General features: G+C 41.4%; 1 protein-coding gene across 5 annotated transcripts in view; it reads left to right on the forward strand.

The window, feature by feature from the left end:
- The window catches only part of col4a6 (collagen, type IV, alpha 6), a 448,523-nt gene that overhangs the window by 388,144 nt on the left and 36,489 nt on the right, over positions 1-23,890 (forward strand). For all 5 annotated transcript variants that reach the window (XM_072270937.1, XM_072270936.1, XM_072270938.1 and 2 more), the window contains 3 exons: positions 2,983-3,126; positions 15,967-16,080; positions 21,551-21,732. In XM_072270937.1, coding sequence (XP_072127038.1) covers positions 2,983-3,126; positions 15,967-16,080; positions 21,551-21,732 — 440 coding nt within the window. The remainder of the gene's footprint in view (positions 1-2,982; positions 3,127-15,966; positions 16,081-21,550; positions 21,733-23,890) is intronic.

Below are 23,890 nucleotides of genomic sequence, written 5' to 3' on the forward strand. Positions count from 1 at the left end.
CTTAATAATGGACACTGAGGCACTGCTCCTTTTCAATGTCTTGGATACTACAGAGGCTAGTACCCATGATGAAAGTGACTAATTTAACAACTTTCTGTAGCTCCTTTTGATTCCGTGCAGTAGCCCATCCACCCAAACCACCCCCCCCCCCATACCAGACAGTGATACAGCCTGTCAGAATGCTCTCCACGGTACATCTGTAGAAGTTTTCTAGAGTTTAAGGTGACAAGCCAAATCTCCTCAAACTCCAAATGAAATGTAGCCACTGTCTTGCCTTCTTTATAGCTGCACTGACATGTTGGGACCAGGTGAGAGCTACAGACCTTGACACCCAGTAACTTGAAATTGCTCACTCTCTCCACTTCTGATCCCATTATGAGGATTGATTCGTGTTCCTTCATCTTACCCTTCTTGAAGTCCACAAGCAGCTATTTGGTCTTACTGATGTTGAGTCCAAGGTTGTTGCTGCAGCATCTTTCAACTAGCCGATATATCTCACTCCTGTACTCCCTCTGATCTCCATTTAAGATTCTGCCAAAAATGGTTATATCATCGGTAAACTTACAGATGGACTCTGAGCTATATCAAGCCATACAGTCATGGGAATGGAGAGAGTGGAGCATTGGGCTAAGCATACCCCCCCCCCCCCCCCGCCGAGTATGCCAGTGTTGATCGTCAGCGAGGAGGAGGTATCATCAACAATCCTCACAGACTGTGGTCTTCCGGTTAGGAAGTCGACGATCCAATTGCAGAGGGAGGTACAAAGGCCTGGGTTCTGTAACTTATCAATCAGGATTGTGGGAATGATGGTGCTAAATGCTGAGCTATGAGCTATAATCAACAAACTGCATCCTGACATAGATGTTTGTTTTGTCCAGGTGATCTAAGGCTGTGTGAAGAACCATTGAGATTGCGTCTGCCATAGACCTGTTGTGGTGATAGGCAAGTTGCAGTGGGTCCAGGTCCTTGCTGAGGCAGGAGTTGGTTCTAGTCATGACCAACCTCTAAAAGCAATTCATCACTGTAGATGTGAGTGCTACTGGACGATAGTCACTTAAGACAGCTCACTCTACTCTTGGGCACTGGTATAATTGTTGCCCTTTAGAAGCAGATGGGAACTTCTGAACGTAGCAGTGAGAGGTTGAAAATGTCCTTGAATACTCCCACCAGATGGTAAGCACATATTTTCAGAGCACTACCAGGTACTCCATCAGGGCCTGCCACCCTGCAGGAGTTCACCTTCTTGAGAGACAGCCTGACATCGGCCTCTGAGACAGAAATCACAGGGTCAGCAGGTGCAGCAGGGATCTTCACAGCTGTAATTATATTCTCCCTTTCAAAGTGGGCATAGAAGGTGTTGCGCTCATCTGGTAGTGAAGTATCACTGGCATTCATGCTATTGGGTTTGGTTTTGTAGGAAGTAATGTCCTGCAAACCCTGCCAAAATTGACATGCATCCAATGTTGCCTCCAACTTCTCTCGGAATTGTTTCTTCGCTCCTGAAATAGCTCTCCTTACGTCATACTTGGTTTTCTTATACAGACCTGAATCACCAGATTTAAATGCCACAGATCTAGCCCTCAGCATACGACGAACCTCCAGGTTCATTCACAGCTTTTGGTTTAGGAATGTACGCAAGTTTTCTTTGGCACACAATCATCCACATAGATTTTAATGAAGTTGTGAACAACTGCAGCATATTCATCCAAATTCGAAGATGAATCCCTGATACAGCTCAGTCCAATTCAAAGCAGTCCTGTAAGAGCTCCTGTGCTTCCCTTGTACATACCTTCTTGGTCCTCACAATTGGTGCTGCAGTCTTCAGTCTCATCCTATACGTCGGGAATATAAGTACAGCCAGGTGATCAGATATTCCATAGATCCATTGAATATCATGACCATTGGAATTGCCTGTCTTTAAAAATGGAAACCTCTTGGAAATGTTGGGCTGTCATCCCACAAGGTAATTTGGAAGATAATTTATTTAGAGATCCAGTGTGGGACAGGGCCTTCCGGCGCTACAATCTGCACCACCCAGCAAAATACCTATTTAACATTAGCAGTACAATTTACAATGACCAATTAACCTAGCAACTGGGATTACTTGGACTGTGGGAGGAAACGAGAGCACTCGGATTAAACCTATCTGATTCATGGAGAGAACGTACAAACGTCCTACAAATGGCACCGGAATTTAACTTTGAACTTCACCATGCCCCGAGCTGTAATAGTGTCACACTAACTGCTAAGCTACCGTGACACCATAAGGTGCTTCAGAAGTACATATTTTTTAAATTATATTTTTCAAAAATACAAAGTGAATAAGATGCAGTGGTTGGAAATAAAGTCACAACCTACTTCGTGTTTTCTTCAGGAGAATCTGAAGATGCTGGAAAACTTGAGCAATGCTTACAAAATGCTCGAGGCTGCTTGCCTTGCTGAATTCATCCAGCATTTTGTATGTGTTACATGTTTTTAAGTCTTTTTGGTGTTCAGCTCTCCTCAGAATTGTACGTGGTTTGTAGAAAGATATGAGCAAAAAAATCTGCATTTTGCTCCTTCACTTGTGATCTTATCCCTGTCTCTGAGCAACTTGAGAATTGGAGATTAAGAGAGCCCTGATAACTAGGTAGATTACATTTTCTGGAAGATTCCATTCACCAGGTGTGCTTTACTGATTTTAAATAATTGTTAGGTTCCCCAACCAAATTAAAATCAAATCTTCATAAAAACTAAAATTAGTGAAAAAACTCTTGGACTTTCAGCACAGGTATATAGGGAATGTCCAGAGCAGATAGGGAATAATTACCACAGATAGAGAATAATCGCCGCAGTTTGTACTTGGCTGATTCTGGAGGGTTCAGGAATATGCAATCATGTTGTTTTGATTTCAACCTTTACTGACATAACTTTACGATGCTTTAAGTGTGGCGCGGCATGAAAATTATGTTGCTTATTATTTTATGTCTTGAACTGGTGCAGGTGAAGGAGGTTGCCGTGGTGTGATTGGATTTCCAGGAATGCCAGGCCCTCCAGGCCTGCCTGGATTTGATGGAAGGAAAGGAGAAACTGGCAGCCCAGGAAGACCAGGCTACCCAGGCTCCCCGGGCAGGACTGGAGAGAAAGGTGAATGTCAACTCGCAACTGTAATACTATATTATACTGTAGATTGAAACCCCTTCTTGTGGGGTTGGGAGGGATCTTTTGATGGGAGGAATCATTTTAGACCATAAGATATAGGAGCACAACTAGACCATTTGATTCATTGAGTCTGTTCCATCATCTCATCATGGCTGATCCTTTTTGCCTCACAGCCCCAGTCCCCTGCCTTCTCCCCATATCTCTTCATGCCCTGACTAATCAAGAATCTATGAACCTCTGACTTAAGTATACCCAATGGCTTGGCCTCCACAGCCATCTGTGGCAACAAATACCACAGATTCACCACTCTCTGGCTTAGGAAATTCCTCCTCATCTCTGTTTTAAAAGATTACCCCTGTCTTCTGAGGATGTGTCCTCTGGTCTTAGACACCCACCACTATAGGAAACAACCTCTCCACATCCACTCTATATAGGCCATTCAACATTCAATAGGTTTCAAAGAAGTCACCGCTTATTCTTCTGTATTCTAGTGAGTAGAGACCCAGAGCCATCAAACGCGTTTCATATGACAAGCCTTTCAATCCTGGAATCATTTTCATGAATCTCTTTTGAATCTTCTCCAATGTCAGTATGTCCTTTCTTAGATAAGCGGCCCAAAACTGCTCACAATACTCCGTCTGAGGCCTCATCAGTGCTTTATAAAGCTTTAACATTACATCCTTGCTTTTATATTCTAGTCCTCTCAAAATGAATGCTAAGATTGCATTTGCCTTCCTCATCATCAACTCAATCTGCAAATTAGTCTTTAGGGAATCCTGCCCAAGGACTCCCAGGTCCTTTTACACAGATTTCTGAATTTTCTCTCCATTAGAAAATAGTCTATGCTTTTATTTCTTCTACCAAAGTGCATGACCATACACTTCCCAACACTGAATACCATCTGCCAGTTCTTTGCCCCATTTTCTAAATCTGTCTAAATCATTCTGTAGCCTCTGTGCTTCCTCAAAACCACCTGCCCCCTCTGCCTATCTCTATACCATCCGCAAACCTGGCCACAAAGCTATCAAATTATTCATCCAAGTCATTGACATATACTGTAAAAAGAAGCAGTCCCAACACAAGTACCTGTGGAACGCACTAGTCACCAGCAGCCGACTAGTAAAGGCTCCCTTTATTCCCACTCTTTGCCTCCTGCCAATCAGCCAATGCTCTATCCATGCTATTATCTTTTCCTGTAATACCATGGGCTCTTAGCTTATTAAGCAGCTTCATATGTGGTATCTTATCAAAGTATACAACATCCACCAATTTATTTCTGTCTATCCTGCTTGCTATTTCTTCAAAGAATACGAACAGATTTGTCAGGCAATATCTTCCCTTAAGAAAACTATACTGACTTTGGCCTATTTCATCATGTGCCCCAAGTACCCCAAAACCACATCCTTGACAATCAACTCCAACATCTTCCCAACCACTGATGTTAGAATAACTGGCCTATAATTTCCTTTCTTTTGCCTCTCTCCCTTCTTGAAAAGTGGAGTGACATTTACAATTTTCCAGTTTTCCAGAACCTAGTGATTCTTGAAAGACCATTACTAATGCCTCCAGAATCTCTCAAGTCACCTCTTTCAGAACCCTGGGGTATACATCATTTTGTCCAGGTAACTTATCTACCTTCAGATCTTTCCGTTTCTCAAGAACTTTCCTATTAATGGGAAATTCACACACTTCTGACCCCTGACACTCTCAAACTTCTGGCATATTGCTAGGGTTTTCCAAAATGAAATGGAGGACACCGGCAATATTTTGTGGAATTAAATCATTTAAAGTTTTTTTGCTGAAGGTGCTTTGATTGATGGTTGAGGTTCATAGGCCCCCCCAGTGTAAGGAATAGGTTTCCAGAAATTCAATTGCATAATCAAAATAAGAATCAGATTTATTATCACTGACATAGAGTTTGTTGTGAACTTTGTTACCTTGTGACAGCAGTTCAGTGCAAGACTTAAAAATTCCTGTGCATTACAAAACTAATAAATGAATAAATAGTGTGAAAGATGAAACTTGAGGACAGTGTTAGTCAACCATTCAGAAATCTAATGGGAGAGGGGAAGAAGCTGTTGCTAAAAGTGTGTGTCTTCAGTCTCCTGTCCCTCCCTATGGTAGTAATGAGGGGAGGAGTGTGTGTCCTGGACAGTGATGGTCCTTAGTGATGAATGCCACCTTCGTGAGACACCGCATTTGAAAATGTCCTTGGTGGTGAAGAGGCTCGTACCCATAATGGAGCTTACTGAGTCTATAACCCTTTGCAGTCTCTTTTGATCCTGTGCATTGCCTGTCCCTTCTAATATAACACTTTTGAAAATTAACTTTACCTGGAGTGAAGTGTAATAACGGCCGCTTCCAAGTTAATTTGTGTCATCACTGGAATTTGGCATGGGACTTTCCAATGAGGTTCATTCGTGCTGCTGACAGAATTTCCAGATCACTCATGCCTGCAGTAACAGTGTTCCCCATGCAGTGCTCCTTTTCAAGTTCGTTCAAGTTTATTGTCATTCAGCCATACACATGTATGCAGCTAAATGAAACATCATTCCTCTGGGGCCAAGGTGCAAAGCACAGCACAGCACATAAAATTTACAATCCAGCACATACGGTCACAAAATAATATAGTATAAATCCCTCAGTAGTATGGTTTGAAGATTGACAGTTTGACATAAAGTGTGAGTTTATGTGAGATATTATAATATTACTGGCACTCTGATAATACAACAAGCAGTCATATAAATATGTGAAACAGCATCAATAAAAGATGAAAAGTGACTGGTGCAGGATGAGAGTGTGTCTGTGAGTTGGGGAATGGGAGGGGAGGGGAAACGTCAGGGCATTTTGTAATACACTGGATTCCGGTTCATTGGTAAATCAGGTAGCCACTTATTTGGGACAACTCTTAAAGGACAAAAAATAATCAGGAAAATAGCTGGGATTCCCTTAATTTATTTGGGACATTATGCCACTTAATTGGGGCAGGAGACTGTTGTTGAACAGTTTCTAACTAGCGCCAGTCATGAGCACTTGTGTAGACATCACATACTACACGTTTAGTGCGAACAGTTTTGAAATAACGCCAGTTGTGTGTGTTTGTCTTCAAAAAGCAGTGACTTTTGTCAGTGACATTTGGTGAAAAATATGCGGTTAGACAAGTCAGAACCGTTTTGCTTACTGTGGTTTCAAGCATTCAGACTTGAAGATGCCAGAAACAGCTGGGGGCGTAAATGAAACGATTTTACTACATCAACAAGTTAGGAATGACGTAGTGTTTGAAGGCATTGACAATCATCTTGTATGTTACAATGAAAGTGAAGATTTGGAGGATGTAATCATCAACAGCATTGTATTATGGCAGTCTATTATCTGTAGCAGATGTCTGTTCATTTACAATCAATCAAAAGAACGCAACAGTATTCACGCTACACAGATTCCTCCATATAGGAATGACAGTTTTATAATACTGTAGTGGTATTGTTAGTGTTCTATTTTGTTCTACATTTCATTTAAAAAAACACTTTGTTACTCAGTTAAATGGTAGTTTGTCTTTTTTATACATTTTTAACTATTTCCATGAAACATCTGCTAATTGGGGCAGCCACATAATTGGGCGAAAATGTTCTGGTCGTGGTATGTCCCAATTAACTGGAGTCCGCTGTACTTCAAATAGCCAAGTTGCGTTTGGAGAGGGAATAGAACACTTGTATTTCTGGCCATTGTGTGCAGCTCTGGTGCTGTATTACAGGAAGCATATAGAGCCTTTGGAGAGAGTGCACAAGAGGTTCACCAGGATGTTGCCTGGATTAGACAGCATTAGCTCGAAGAAGTTTGCACAAACTTGGATTGTTTGTTCTGGAGCATCAGAAACTGAGGAGTAACTTGACAGAAATATATAAACTTTTAGGCACAGATAGGGTAAATAATCAGAGCCTCAGTCTCAGGAAGGAAATTCAAAATGCTAGAAGATGCAGTTTAAGATGAGGGGGAAATTAAGGAGGATGCACAGGGCATGCTTTTTATTTGCGCACATAGTGCTGGGTGTCTGGAATGTGCAGCTGGGAGCTGTTAGAAGCAAATATCATACATGGGTTTCAAATGCATATAACAGGCACATGACTTCACATGAAATGGAGAGATAAATTAGTAAATAGGTTTATTATTGTCATATGTGCCAAAGTGCAGTGAAAATTTTGTCTTGAATCCCCTCCATACAGATGATTTCATTAGTGGTGAGATAACAGAAGGAAAATTAAACGCAGAATCAAGTGTTACAGTCAAAGAGAAAGTACAGCACAGGCAGACAATAAGATGCAAGGCCGTAATGATGTAGATCCCATTGTACTACAGTCTGTCCCATTTTACTACAGGACCATATTATTGTCTTGTAACAGCAGATAGAAGCTGTTCTTGACCCTCATGGTATGTGCTTTCAGGCCTTTGTATCTTCACCCTGAAGGTGTGTGTACAAATCCCTGCAGATATTGTGATCACAGAGGCAGCAGTTGCTACAGCAAGCCATGACACGAGATTCTTCCAGATCAGATCCTTTCTGTGGTGCGTGGATGAACATTGATGAGGGTCAAAGGGAACATGCCAAATTTCTTCAGCCCCTTGCTGGACATAGAGGCATAGGTGAGCTCTCTTGGCCATGGTGTCTACATGGTAGGACCAGGATAGGATACTGACTCCTAGGGACTTGAAGCTCTCAACCATCTCAACCTCAACACCACTGATCTAAACTGTAGTGCATGTAACTGTAGTCCCTTTTCCTGAAGTCAGTGACCAGTTCTTCTGCTGGCATATGGAACATATTCAGGAAAACTATAATTAGTTTAATCTGGCAAACGGTTAGCACAGATATTGTGGGTTGAAGGGCCTATTCCAGTGCTGGTTCAATGAGGCGGCTCTGCTATTCACTAAGATCATAGCGAAGGTGTAGATACCCCAACATTTTTCACCTGCAAATCCAGGAGAAATCACTGAAAGTCTTCTAAATGAGCTCTGCACTGAAGTCTAGCTCTCTCCTGACAATTCGGTCATTTATCTGCTGGACCCATTTAAATATGTAGACCAATCACTAATGACCCGATGTGGAAAGTTTAGAATCCCCCTTGCTCCAGGCTGCCTACACCTCTCCTGTCCTTTATTCAAGAGGCCCTCCTGAAACCCTCTTCCTCTATAAGACCAATCTTGTGTTCCCATCTGTTAGCAAAATTCTGGCAGGTGAGCCAAGAATTAAATCTTCCTTGACATGGAGACGTCATTTTGTAGCTCACATTGCCCGGTTCTCACATCTGTCCCACCAGTCCAATGTCTACACTCATATTAAAGTCATCAATGCAGATCTATTTAGATTGTTTAGGAAGGCAAATGTGAAATCCTTGAATGACAAGTACCAGGATCCTTGCCAGTTTTATTTACATTAATAAAACAAAACGATGAAACTATGTGTGTGCTACACACACCTGCCTTGCTGGTGTCTAATAAAGTCATAGGCATGGAGATGGGGTCTTCAGCCCATCTGCTCCATGCCAACAAAGATTCCTATCTCAGCTCACTTTTGCCCACATTTGCCTCTATCCCTCTGAACCTCTATCTGTCCAAGTGCCTTTTAATTGTTGTTAACGTACCTGCCTCAACCACTCTGAGAGATCATTCCATATACTAATCATTCTCTGTGTGAAAAAGTGGCTCCTGAAGTTCCTATTACATCTTTTCCACTCACCTTAAATCTATGCACTCGATTCCCTAATCCTGGGGAATATACTGTGACTGTTCAACTTGCCCATGCCCCTTATGGTTTTTTATATCTCTGTAAGATCATCCCTAATTATCCAACACTCCAATGAAAAAGTCCCGACACTTTAAAGGTTACTTAAAAACTTGAGTCCAGGCAACATAGTAATAAATCTCCTCAGTGCTCTTTCTAGAGTAATGGCATCTTTCCAATGCAAGGTGACCATGGCAAACACGTTATTTCAAATTTGGCCTCAGCAATGTCTTACACAATAGAGAATGAACAAATCCACCCTCAAGCAAGAATCAATGCTTTTGAATATGCGGAACATACTTAGCATAGTCCAGGCCCTTCAGCCCACAATATTGTGCGGACCTTTTAAACAAATCAAATCCTTCCCTCCTACATATCCCTCCATTTTTCTTTCATCCTATCTAAGACTTTCTTAAGTGCCCCCAATGATTCTGACTCTACCGCCATCCATGGCAGGCTGCTCCACACCCTTGGTATATAAAAAAATCACCTCCAACATCTCCCTCATTCTTTCCTCCAATCACCTTAAAATTGTGCCTCTTCATTTTAGCCACTTCCACCATGGGAAAAGGTCTCTGACTATCCACATGATCTGTGCCTCTTATCATCTTGTGCAGCTCTATCAAGTCATCTCTCACACTCATTCACTTCAAAGAAAAAAGCCCTGGCTAGCTCAACCTATCCCATGGCAAGAAGTGCATGAACTCAATAAATTACATGAAAGTCTATCACTTCATTCCTACTTTTGAGTGAATGAGTATTCTGATTGATTCCTCAGTGCTACATGTCAGGTGTATCACAATTTATTTTACAGCAACAGATGGTTGTGCAGCTTCCAAAGCATCTCATAACAAAATGTGATTGTCATAGTGATTTACTTCTGGATTGATTAATCAAAGCCAGCATGCTTTTTTCCAAAGACAGTGTTATCAGACTTAGTTAATAGCCCTTTGATGAAAGAACAAAGCAGGCCAACGATGAGGGAAATGCGGTAGGTGTTAATGTGAACTTCCTGAAGGCATCTTGACAAGATATCAAGACTGAAAGCTATGGAATAAAATGAACTGTTGCAGTTTGGGTAGAAAATTGACTGATTAACAAGAAGCAAAGCACTGTTATGAAAAGTTTTTTTTGGACAGGAGGGAAGTAGTCAGTGGTGTTCCTTTAGGGTTGATACCTGAACCACTGCTGCAATTGAAATACATGAATGATTCAGATGTGTAGGTCAATTTCCAAATGATCTGATGGCACAAAATCTGGAGCCATAAATATTGGGAAAGTAATAGACTTCAGGCTGCTTGGACGGTGGTTATGTAACAGATGGAATTTAATGCTGAGAAAGGTGTTCCATTTCAGTAGAAACGTGAGAAGTAGCAACATATCTGTGCATAGTTTGTTGGAAGCGGTAAGGCAGTTTGAGTCTCTTCATTCTATCTAGTCCAGGCTGACCTGTTTTATTTCACCTAGTCCCATCTACTGCTCCCGAACCATAGCCCACCACTGATAGTTCATTCCGCTCTTGCAATCACCCTGAGTGAAGAAGTTTCCCCTCAGGCTCCCCTTAAATATTTCGCCTTTCACCCTGAAGCTATGACGCCTAGTCTAATCTCTGAACCTCAGTGGAAAAAAGTGCATGTATTTATCTAGTCAGTTTATTCTCATAATTCTATGTATTTCTGAAAGATCTCCCTTCATTTCCATGCACTTCTGGAAATAAAGTCCTATCATGTGCAACCTTTCCCTATAACTCATGTCCTCCATTCAGCAACATCCTTGTTAATTTCCTTGCACTCTGTCAAGCTTATTAGCATCTTTCCTGTTGTCTCTTACAACTTTGGCATAATATCCTAATTCCTGTTCTTAGTGCTCTGAGAGGCCAATGTGCCAAAAGCTCTTTATGACCCAATCTACCTGTGATAATACTTTCAAGGAATCATGGATCTACATTCCCAGATCCCTTTGTTCTACTGCACTCCTTAGTGCCCTACCAATCACCATGTAAATCCTATCCTGGTTTGACCTCCCAAAGTGTAACACATCACGCTTATCTACATTAAATTCCATCTGCCTTCCTTGCTGTGTACTGTGTCCCCAATGTTGGTGATATCTGCAAATTGCTGATCCAGTTTACCACATTATCATTAACAGCCCCAGGACCAATCCTTGTGGCGTACCACTAGTTACAGGCATCCAGTCATCTACTCCACTCTTTGGCCTCTCCTACCAAGCCAATATTGTACCCAATTTACTCCATCCTGAATACCAACTGTAACCCTAATGCAGGGAGCAGCCTCTCAGATGCATCTTTGTGCAAGGCCTTCCTAAAGTGCATGTAGACAACATCTACTGCCTTTCATTCATCAAACTTGCTCACAGCCTTCTTGAAAAGTTCTGTAAGATTGGTTAGACATGACTAACCACACACAAACCAATGTTGACTATCCAAGTAAGGCCCTGTCTATCCAAATACTTAGAACCTTCCAATAACTTACCCATGACTGACATCAGATTGACTGGCCCGTAATTTCCCATCTTACTCTTAGAGCCTTTCTTAAACAATGGAACAACTTGTCTCACACATCTCCTTTTCAACTTGAATACTTGCCCTCTAGTATTAGACTTTTCAACCATAGAAAAAAAATTACCAGCTGTCAATTCCAGTAGACTTCTACCAGATCTCCCCTTAGCCTTTGTCATTCCAGGAAAAATAATCCAAATTTGACAACCTCACCTATGGCGCATGACTTCTAATCCATCCGCATCCTGATAAACCTCTCTAAAAATCTTCCATATTGTCCTGCAATGGGGTGACATGAACTGAATGCCGATGTTGCCCAGCAAGAGTTTTATAAAGGTGCAAATTAATTTCCTTATTCTTGCATAGAAACACTGTGAACCCAGTTGAGTTGTATGATCTCCTCCTGTGCTGCAGCCATTCATTCGAGTGCAGTGTAAGGAAACTGGAAGGCTTCCGTTTTTACCACACATTTCATGTCACTTTTGAAGCAATGTAGGCACTGCAGCGACTAAACTCGGTGGCCACTTCATTAGATACTTCCTATACCTAATAAAGTGCCACTGAGAGTATACTTGTGGTCCTCTGCTACTGCAGCCCATCGACTTTAATATTCCTGGACATTAAGAGGTCTGATGAAGGGTCCTGGCCCTAAACATTGACTGGTTACTCTTTTCTATAGATGCTACCAGGCCTGCTGAGTTCCTCCAGCATTTTGTGTGTGTCACTTCAAGGTTTGATGTGCTGTGCATTTGGAAATGTTCTCCTGCACACCGCTGTTGTGACACGTGGTTATTTGACTTACTGTCGCCTTCATGTTAGCTTGAACCAGTCTGGCCATTCTCCTCTGATCTCTCTCATTAGCAAACGATTTTCACCCCACAGAACTGCCTCTCACTGAATACTTTTTTTGGCTCTCGCACCAAACTCTAGAGACAGTTGTGTGTGAAAATCCGAGGAGGTCAACAGTTTCTGCGATACTCAAACCACCCTGCGTGGTACCAACAAACACTCCACAGTCAAAGTCACTTAGAGCACCATAAGACCATAAGACATAGGAACAGAATCAGCCCATCTGTCCCATTGAGTCTGCTCCGCCATTTAATCATGGCTAATCCTTTTTTTTAGATTATGAAGACACGCAGTCCTCTTTTACTGTCATTTAGTAATGCATGCATTAAGAAATGATACAATGTTTCCTCCGGTGTGATATCACAAAACACAGACAGACCAAGACTGAAAAAACTAACAAAACCACATAATTATAACATATAGTTACAACAGTGCAACAATACCATAAATTGATGAAGAAGTCCATGAGCACAGTAAAAAGTTCAAAGTCTCTCAAATGTTCCACATCTCACACAGACGGGAGAAGGAAGAAAAACTCTCCCTGCCATGCCGACCACAGTCCGACTCTGAGTCATCCGAAAACTTCGAGCCTCCGATCAGCTCTCCACACCGAGTACCGAGCACCATCTCTGTCTGAACGATTCAAACTCAATCTCGGTCGCCAACAACAGGCAAAGCTGGGGATTTTGAGGCCTTCCCTGCGGAAGATTCACAATCGCGCAGTAATAGCAGCGAACAGGCGTTTCAGAAATTTCTCCAGATGTTCCTCTGTGCTTTCACGTCTGTCTCCATCAAATCAGAATTGTCCACAGCCCCTATTTAACGAATATGATATCATTTTCACCTGAGGGCTGCGCACGTGCGGCGCGCTGCTCTCTCTCCTCTTCAACCACAGTTCTCAGCCTTCTTCCCGTAACCTTTGATGCCGTGTCCAATCAAGAACCTATCAATCTCTGCCTTAAATACACCCAACGACCTGGCCTCCACAGCTGCATGTGGCAACAAATTCCACAAATTCACCACCATTTGGCTAAAGAAATTTCTTCACATCTCTGTTTTTAAATGTGCCCCTCTATCCTAGACTCTCCCACCATGGGAAACATCCTTTCCACATCTACTCTGCCTAGGCTTTTCAACATTTGAAAGGTTTCAATGAGAACCCCCCCCATCCTTCTGAATTCCAGTGAGTACAGACCCAGAGCCATTAAACGTTCCTCATATGATAACACACCCATTCCTTGCGTCATCCTTGTGAAACTCATCTGGACCCTTTCTAATGCCGACACATCTTTTCTAAGATGAGGGGCCAAAAACTGTTCACAATGCTCAAGGTGAGGCCTCACCAGTGCCTTATAAAGCCTCAGCATCACCTCTTTTCTCCTTATCCCCCATTATTATTTCTCCTGCCTCGTTTTCTAACGATCCTATTTCCACTTTCCTTTCCCTTTTATTTTTAATGTACTTGAAAAAACTTTTACTATCCACTTTGATATTATTTGCCAGCTTGCTTTCATATTTCATCTTTCCCCTTCCAATGATTTTTTAAGTTGCTCTCTGTAGGTTTTTAAAAACTTCCCAATCCTCTATCTTCCCACTAATTTTGCTTTGTTGTAAGTCCTTTCTTTTGTTTTTACAATAGCTTTGACTTCCTTTGTCAGCCACAGTTGTACTATTTTACCACTTAAGTATTTCTTCATCTTTGGAATACACATGTCCTGCACCTTCCTCATTTTTCCCAGAAACGCACTCCATTGCTGCTCTGCTGACATCCCTGCCAGCAGCTCCTTCCAATTTACTTTGGCCAACTCCTCTCTGATACCACTGTAATTTCCCTTACTCCACTGAAATACTGCTATATCAGACTTCACTTTTTCTCTATCAAATTTCAAGTTGAACACAATCCTATCGTGATCATTGGTTCCTAAGAGTTCCTTTGCCTTAAGCTCCCTAATTGCCTGCAGTTCATTACATAACACCCAATCCAGTATAGCTGATTCCCTAGTAGGCTTGACGACAAACTGCTCTAAAAAGCCATCTCTTAGGCATTCTACAAACTCACTCTCCTGAGATCCATTACCAACCTGATTTTCCCAATCAACCTGCATGTTAAAATCTCCCATGTCTACCATAACATTACCCTTTTGACTTGCCTTTTCTATCTCCTTTTGTAACCTGTAATCCACCCCCCAGCCACTGTTCGGAGACCTGTATATAACTGTCATCAATGTCCTTTTACTTTGCAGTTTCTTAACTCAACCCACAAGGATTCAACATCTTCCAATCCTATGTCCCATCTTTCTACTGATTTGATGCCATTCTTTACCAGTAGAGCCACTCCATCCCCTCTGCCTACCTTCCTATGCCTCCGATATAACATGTAACCTTGGTCATTCAGCTCCCAACTACAGCCACGATTCAGTGATGGCCACAACATCATGCCTGGCAATATGTAATATTGCAACAAGATCATCCACCTTATTTCTTATACTATGCACATTTAGATACAACTTACTGAGTACCGTATTTGCTATCCTTTCTGATTCTACATCCCTAATGATTTGATACTCAGCCTGTTGGCTGCAACTAAGTCCCATCACCTACCTGCCCCTCCTGACAATCTGACTGCATGCTATCTTTACTTTTTTACCATCCGTCCTTTCCTGAGTCTCTTCACTCCGGTTCTCACTCCCCTGCCAAATTATTTTGTACCCTCCCCAACAGCTCTAACAAACTTGCCCACAAGAATATTGGTGCCCCTCAGGTTCAGGTGCAACCCGTCACTTTTGAACAGGTCATACCTCCCCCAGAGAGATCCCAATGATCCAAGAACCTGAAGCCCTGCCCCCTGCACCAGCTTCTCAGCAATGCATTTATCTGCCAAATCATCCTGTTTCTACCCTCGCCGGCGTGTGGCACAGGCAGCAATCCAGAAATTACTACCTGGGAGGTCCTGCTTCTCAGCTTTCTACCTCGCTCTCTAAATTCTTTTTTCAGGACCTGAATGCTTTTCCGTCCCATGTCATTGGTACCAATATGCACCAAGACATATGGCTGCTCCCCCTCCCTCTCCCCCTCCATCACATTTCTTGCCCCTTCTGATGTTTGGTCTGATCAGCAACTGAACCTCTTGACCATATCTGTATGCTTTTGTGCATTGAATTGTTGCCACATAATTGGCTGATTAGATATTTGCATTAATGAGCAGGTATACAAGAGTACCTAATAAAGTGGCCCTTGTGTTTATGTTATGTAGGGGTTACTGCAGCCAATATGTGCACAGTATGCTCCCACAAACAGGGCAATGTGATAATGGGCAGATAATTATGGCAGTTTATTGAGGGATAAATATTTGCCAAACCATGCCAGCGAAAACTTGCTTTTCATTTTCAGGAATAGTTCTATGAAATCTCTTGTGTCTGCTTGAAAGGATGTTAATTAATATTTCACCCAAAAGCCTCAACTTCTTACAAAGGGGCACATCCTCAGCGCTGCACTAAAATGTAAGGCTACCTGTTTTGTCTAATAGTTTTTGAAATGTGATTTGAACCAAGGAGCTTTTGATTCTGAGGTAAGAAATCTATCAACCAAACACTTGGTATTAGACATTTCTAATGAACTGGGCAATGTATGAATCAGTTTAATGTTGGCTTAATTATTATTAAAATTTGTCATTTTTCTTTAGGTGATAGAGGCAACAGAGGACCACCTGGAATACCATATTTTGTAGAATTCCCAATATCTGCACCACCGGGCAACCCTGGCAGCCCTGGAGTTCCAGGTTTCCCTGGCCCTAGAGGTATTGTTTCTGCATTTGAAGTCAGAGTGGGTTTTGATCAAGGAGTTTGAGGAATGAGCCTATTTCTGAGTATCTGCCGCAGAAAGAAAGAAATATTAGCTTTATTTTGCACGTGTACATTGAAACATATACTAAAATGCATCATTTGAGTCTAATCCTATCTGTTAGGATTGGTCGGGCGCCTGAAAATGTCACCACACACCAGCGACAACACAGTGTGCCCCTAACTTACAAACTCTAACTGTCCCAGCTTTGGATTGTGGCAGAAAACCGGAGCAGCCAAAGGAAACCCACACGGTCATGGGGAGAACGTACAAACTCCTTACTGACAGTGGCAGATTCCATCCCCAATCTTACAGCTGGTGCTGTAATGCTAACCACTACACCACAGTTCTGCCCACAAGTTGATTATTAGTTCATCTTTGGCGTGCCGTGCACATAAGTGACAGGGCACACAGAGAGGCAGGAGGAAACCCAGAGCTGGGCCCCAGGTCTGAATCACATCACCAGGGGAATCTGTTGGATCTTGCTGTGTCATCTGGAGGCGGAGACACTGAGGGAATTTCAGGATAGAGGAGACAGATTGAATGTGGGGCAAATCTAGTGCTGCAACACTGTAGTACAAGTTGGAAAGTACTTTTGTTTCTTTGTTACCACAGAAAAGTTTAGAAACAATATTTCATCAATAACCCAAATAATTATTGGTGGCCTTTTGCTGGTGAGGTAGGATTCGGGTAGGGGTGGATGTACCGAAGAACACTGAAGTCCACAGGCCTGCCTCAATCACCAGGATCAAATTTAGCCTGCGCGTTCTCCTTCCTCTCTTGCCAAGCTACGTGTCTTCCCTTTCCACAACATAAGAGGGACTGGAAATAGTTTACAAACAGGACCAGTGTAGAAGATGAGGGGTGTCATCACATTGAAACACAACCTTAAGTAATTCATCGTCATCCACATTATCAGTAGAGCAAAGATACAGTGTCTTCAGACTTTGGACTAAGGACCTGAGGCTGCTGGGCCAGAGATGCAGTGTCAAACTGGACATGAGCCAGGTCTGGTTTTCATGCAAGAAAGAAGTATTGGCTCAGGTCATCTGCAGGAGTATTGCATGGGATCATTGCTCCTGGGGTGGGGTGGGGGTGCTCAAACATCACCCTTAGAATATATCTGATTACATTTTATTTTGAGTTTTCCATAACTTTCTCTTGGAAACTGCATGCATCTGGGATGCCACTTTTCAATTTTAATGAAGGGGAAGTCATAGGCTCTGTCTTCAGCTTCTCCACATGAACTCTCAGCAGGCAGAGTTTTGAATCAGGAGCATGTGATCAAAAAAGTTATTTTACTCTCTTGACAGACTATACAAGGGCAATGTGCCAACCTGCCTTTGATGATGTATGGTTTAAGAATAGACATCTGAATTTGCTACATGTTTGGAATTATGTTTTTCATTTCCACAGATAGAAAGTAGCTAAAAATGTTCGGTTCCTTGTCTTAAATCTGAGAAATTTGGCTTCCAAGTCGCCGGATGTGAAGAACTTCTCTGCGCTCATGCCTTAGGACTTTTTAATGTTTTGGCAGGCTGCGTACAATTTTGAAATCCTGAGTGGCACAATGATGTATTTGGTGTGATCTTCAACCAATAACCACAAATAAGACTACTGGATTAGAGTTCTTCAGCTATCTGGCTCATATGCCATGTCTGTTCCTTCCTGCTGTACATACCCCATATGGAGGCGGAAAGCAGTCATGACCCAATTACTGACCAGTCCATAAACAACCAAAGCATATTGCTCCTACTTGATAAATTAAATTGAGTAGCATTTGCTACCACTAAATGAGGTACCAAGATATTTATTACAGTTACTAAACATTTTTTATTAGGCAGGTGTGATGGGAATGTTGAAGTTTTGTCCATCTTGGCTATCTCTCTCATGAACCAGCCTGACCCAAATATCCTGCAAGTTTTAGCATTTATTGGTTGGAAGGCCAGGTTGAAAGATGGAGCAAGAGGAGGTGAATGTATTCAATCTTAACAAGCTTCTCATGCGTAGACAATAACCATTCTGACAATGAGATCAGGAATTTCCAGTCAATATGCTATTAATCTGGCATTAATGGGAATGAAGGGGGTGTCAGTTGCATGAATATGCTAGTTGAAGAAAAATTACTCAAAAATAATTACTATACATCACGCATTAGTGTTCTCTGTGTGAACTTTTAAATAAACTTCCAGGCAGTATGTTAACTCCTTGCCCTTTTAAATAGCAATCTTTCAATGTAATTTGATATTTTAAGGTTAAGCAATATTAATATACTGTAAATCACAGCAAAAAAAATGCTTAATAAATCAAATAAAATTTATTTGCATAAGAATGCCGGATCCATGAATAGCAGTGGGCAAGAATTTACTGCAAATTTAATTCAGTTTATAGCAATGGTTGGATAATTCCTTGCCACGATTGTTGGGAAATTTTTAAACTATCGCTGTAAAATACAAACCCCTGGTCATACCTGGTGTTTTTCACATGGCCTTCAACATGCCAATGGGGGCTAAGGGAACGGAGGAGATTTTCGAGAATGTTGCCAGGACTAGAGGAAGCGAGTTATAGAGAGAGGTAGGCCGGGCTATGTCCTTATTCTTTAGGGCGCAAGGGTGACTTATTAGAGATTTATAAAATCATGAGAGGCATAAATAATGGTGGCTGTCTTTCCCCAAGTTATTGGAATCCAAAACTAAAGACAGAGAGGGGAAAGATTTAAAATGGAATTGGGACAGCTTTTTCACACAGAGAGTGGCAGTACAGTATACAGAAGGCTAAGCCAGGTACAATAGTATAATTTAAGGAGCTCCTGGAAAGGTACTGCAGGGGCAGGGCTTAGAGAGATACGTGCTGAACACAGGAAATTGGGACTGGCTGGATGGACACCATTGTTGGCATGGGCTTGTTGGGTTGAAAGGTCTGTATCCGTGCTGCATTGAAATGCCAACTATTTCTCTTTCCACAGACGCTGCCTGACCTGCTGAGAGTTTCTTCCACCATTTACTGTTACTTCAGATTTCTAGTATCTGCATATTTTTAATATCCAGATCCTCACTTGTCTGACAGATTAACTGATCAGCAAGTCTTGTTGACCACTGACCAATAGCAGTGTCCACTTGAGGGCTTGATACTGTCTGCCTTGTGACATGTTACAGTTGCTTGATGCACAAACATGGAGAAATCGGTGTAACAGCAATTGGTGAGCTGATAATGACCAAATCCTTTGGTTATCATGTGAGCTGTACTTAGTTCTTAGGCTAATACACGGTGTTTGGGATGGTTTATTGATGAATAGGACAAGGGCATAAATATGCTGTTCATCTGGGGTAGGGAGAGTGGATGCGTTTACCATTAGTGTTACAATCAGTTCCTCATTCATGGAAATAAAACGAGAAAGTGCTGGAAATATTGAAAGGGATTAAAAACGCATTTGAAAAAAGTGAAATTGAGTCAATATTTCAGACCTTTGTACTTTCATCCAAACCTTTTTCACTGAAACCCACATCAGGGCATAGCTCCAGATACGTAATAAGAATGTTGGCTCAGTGTTTATGATCCAAACATAGTAACCAGCAAGATTTCAATCTTCATCTCTTGAGCAAATGGCAATGCAAGACTGCTGGTATTGACCACTGCTCTGGGATAAAACATGATTATGTTGGTAGGGAGAGGAGGGAGAGTTGATTGAGTGCTGATGACCTGGTCCATTGAAATAGGTGGTGAGGATTATGTGGTAATTACATTGGCTAATCAGAGCTGGGTGTGGACACCAGATTGGTACTAAGGCTACATCCCACTACGCTGGATAATTTTGAAAATGCCAGTTTCGAGTAAAAACGATAGGCGTCCACACTAAGCGTTTTTCAAAATATCTCTGTCCACATTAGACGGATATTTGGGCAAATCTCCTCCTACTGGGCATGCGCAGAGGACACAGAAAACAAGCGAAGAGGAAACAATATACTTGGTGTGCGTTTGTCCAGTTACAGAGTAGAAAAACTTAAAAGGAATTGCTCTTGGCTCTCGTGCAGGAGGATTTAAAACTGATAAAAAACAAATACTGGAGCGTATGGAGGCAACCAACAGGGAGTTCACGGACAGTATGACCCAGCTGACGACGAACATTGAAAAATTGACTAACTCTGTTGATTAATAAAGCACCTTGTTAAATGCATAAAACATGTCTGCATCAGTGTTAGCTTGTATTTCCATATAATGTTACATTAGGTCGTTACACATCTATTGTCACAGAAGTACTTGCATAAATAGGTAAACCACCTTCATACAAGCAAGGACAGAAAACAGGGCAAAGTGAGGATACTTATTTATTCAGTAAGCTATGGGTCAAAGTATTTGGTGACTACATTTCTAACTTCTGGCTTCAGTCTCGTTGCCGTCTGTTCTGAAATTGTTAGGTTCTGCGAAGCGCAGAATCAAATATCGCTGTGATGATTGTACACTCTGGTAGCAATTGTTTGGCAACAATAAAGTAGTAATAAGAACAATAAGAAGAAGAAGAAGAAGAAAACAATGAAATGCCACGCTGCCGCCATTTGTTCCGGCACGTCATGACAGCTCCGGTTACCCCGTACCACTGCAACGGATATTAGGTGTTTTCAGATTTATTCACTCTGGAGATCATTTCTGAAAATCTCCGTTTTTGGGGGATGAAAACGCCATTTTAGTGTGGACAGAGGGTCAAAACGAAGAGAAAGAGCTTCGTTTTCAAAATTATCCGGCGTAGTGTGGACGTAGCCTAAGATTATTGAATGTTTTGATAGCAATCAAATATTCATTATATTTGATCTCTAAGAAATTATACAAATTGAAAACTAGTTGCAAATTCTATTATTACAATTAAAATTGACAAATTGATTCTGTTTCAATAACTCACATTTAATTTAATCTGTAAAACAGTGACTTTTAAATTCAACAATAATATATTGATTGGATCAAAATAACTCAATCTGTTATTAGGACTTTAAGATATAATTTCAAATAAATTTTGCTGTCAGACTCATAAAAATACCAGTCATGAACCCGTACATATGATATAAGAAAATCATTATGCTGTTGCTTGGCAGAAATCTGAACAGAAACTTGGCTGTTAATATATTACAGCTTTTGAGGTTTTATAAATGTAACTGAAGACACCATTTTCTGGTTGTAAACAATTAAAGTCAAACACATGTCCTTCAAGCAGTGCAAGAAGTTGTGGGCACAATCTTATTGAGTATAAATGATTATGAACACTAATGATCTTCTGTGCTGAGGTAAAACCAATGGGGTGAAAGCCAAATCAACAAAAATTCAAAGAAAGCTTTTAGTGAGTGTGATTTTGTGGCCAATTTGGATCCATTGGGACCCAAGAGCTAATCTCAACCTGAAGAATTAATTTTAATGTTTCTATATTTGTCTTTCCATAGGGGATAGGGGCTTTCCAGGACCTTCAGGTTCTCCGGGCTTGCCAGGACTGAGAGGTCTCCCTGGCCGTGAGAAAGGAAAACCTGGGGATTTTGGGATCCCAGGTTCTCCTGGAGCACCGGGACTACCAGGGCCAAAAGGCTTCAGCGGCATTTTTGGATTCCCTGGAATGGTGGGAGAAAAGGTAAGAGTTTTGATGCCCGTACATCATTTCTTTGCACCTGTCTGTCAAACAAGTACAAGCCCAATATGCTTTATGGAGCTGCAGTAGAAGTAGTGATTGCCTGTGGCAATATCAATCTGACACAAGTCTTTCCTTCCTTTGGTAGAGACCATAATATTCCAGAAGCTATCTTATCAGGTCCCTGTATAATTGGAACAAGATTTTTTAAAATTCTTGTTATCAAGTCCCCATGCAGTAAGTGCAAATGTACTGTTAGTTTTCTTATATGATACCTAACTGACCTATTAGTCCTGTTTTCTCTCTCCTTTTTTCAATAATGCAGTTCTATTTACCAAATGCCAATCTGTTAGAACCGTTTTGGAGTCGATGTTACTTTGGAAGATGACAGACAGTGTCAACACCATCTTCCAAAACTGTAGGATGTAGCTTGTCCTGGGGACTCATTAACAACTACTAATTTCGTTAAGCTGTTTATTCACTGTAGATCTGTAGTTCTCCGTTGTTTTCTAGGATGCTTATTGTCTTCATTTGCATGTAAGTACACTACTCAGTCCAGTGGGCCTGCACTAACCATCAATCACCTGTCAATATCAGATAGTGTTTGTCAGTCTGTTTGTGTATATAGTTTTTTTTATTGTATTCTATTGTATTTCTTTCCCCCCCGTAAATATCTACAAGAAAATTAATCTCAAGGTAGTGTGTGGTAGCATGCACTGTGCATAACTTTGATAATAAATTTACCTTGAACAGTGCTTCCATGTTCACTTTCATGTTTCCATCAGCTCCTCTCTTAGTCTCCATCCTCCTCGCATCCTATCCACACTAACAGAAATTTACTGTAGTTAATTATCTGACAAACCAGCATATAGACAACACAAAACGTCGAATGGTACAGCACACAGGGCCTTCTTGTTTCAAATTCTCTTCTGCCTCCACTGCATGCGTGATCATGCATATATTTATAAAGCTCTTAAACACCACTCACCACTTCCTCAGGTCGTCCATCAGAGACGGCTGCCATTCTCTGTGTTAAAAAAAACTGTCCCTCACATCTCCTTTAAGATTTACTCCTTTCACCATGAATGCATGTTAACAAAGTTCAAAGTAAATTTATTATCGAAGTATCTATATGCCATCATATGCTAACATGAGATTCATTTTCTTGTGGGCATTCATAGTAAATACAAAGAAACACAGTAGGATTAATGAAAAAAACAGACACAACAAAGACAGACACAGCAAAATCAACAAACTATTCAAATACAAAAAGAGGAAAAAAAACAAAAAAAAAGCAATAAATATTGAGAAAATGAGTCTATAGGTTCTGGAACCAGTTCAATGTTAGGGTATGTGAAGTTACTCCTTCTGGTTCATGAGCCTGATGTTTGTGGGGAGATAACTGTTCCTGAACCTGGTGATGTAGGACCTGGGGCTCCTTTTCCTCCTTCCTGATGGCAGCAGTGAGAAGAGAGCATGGCCTGGATGGTGGGGATCTTGATGATTGATGCTGCTTTCCTATGACAGCGCACCTTGTAGACATGCTCAGTGGGAGGGAGAGCCTTGCCTGTCATGGACTGGGCTGTACCTCTACTTTTCTGTAGGTTTTTCTATTCAAGAACATTGGTTTGCATACCAGGCTGTGATGCGGCCAGTCAATATACCCTCCACCACACACTTACAGAAGTTAGTCAAAGTTTTAGGTGACGTGTCCACTAGTACTTGACATTTCTACCATGGGAAAAAGGTTGTGAAATGTCTTCCCAATGTGGGTGAAAATCAGAGCATCTAAAGGAAACCAACACAGTGATAGGGAGAACATGCAAGGCTGAATTAGACACAATCAAGAGTAATGATAGAACCTGGCTTTCTTATCCTATGAGACAGGTGAGCTGACTGCTGCCTCACTGAAGATAGACACAAAATATTTGTTCATTTCCTTTGCCATTTCTCAACTATCCAATGTACTTATTCCCATTTCTGTCTGCCAAAGACCCACACCAACTTTAATTCTTTTTTTATTACCTTTTACAGTCTGTAATACTTTTGCATCCTACTTTTACTTTCTATATCGATGCTTTAGGTCATCCGTTGCTGAATTCTGATATTTTCCAAAGCTTCAAGAATATTCCTTACTTTTTCTGTGATCCAGTAGCACTGG

Source organism: Mobula birostris, chromosome 10, assembly GCF_030028105.1.
Source record: "Mobula birostris isolate sMobBir1 chromosome 10, sMobBir1.hap1, whole genome shotgun sequence".
In the NCBI taxonomy this organism is placed as follows: Eukaryota; Metazoa; Chordata; class Chondrichthyes; order Myliobatiformes; family Myliobatidae; genus Mobula; species Mobula birostris.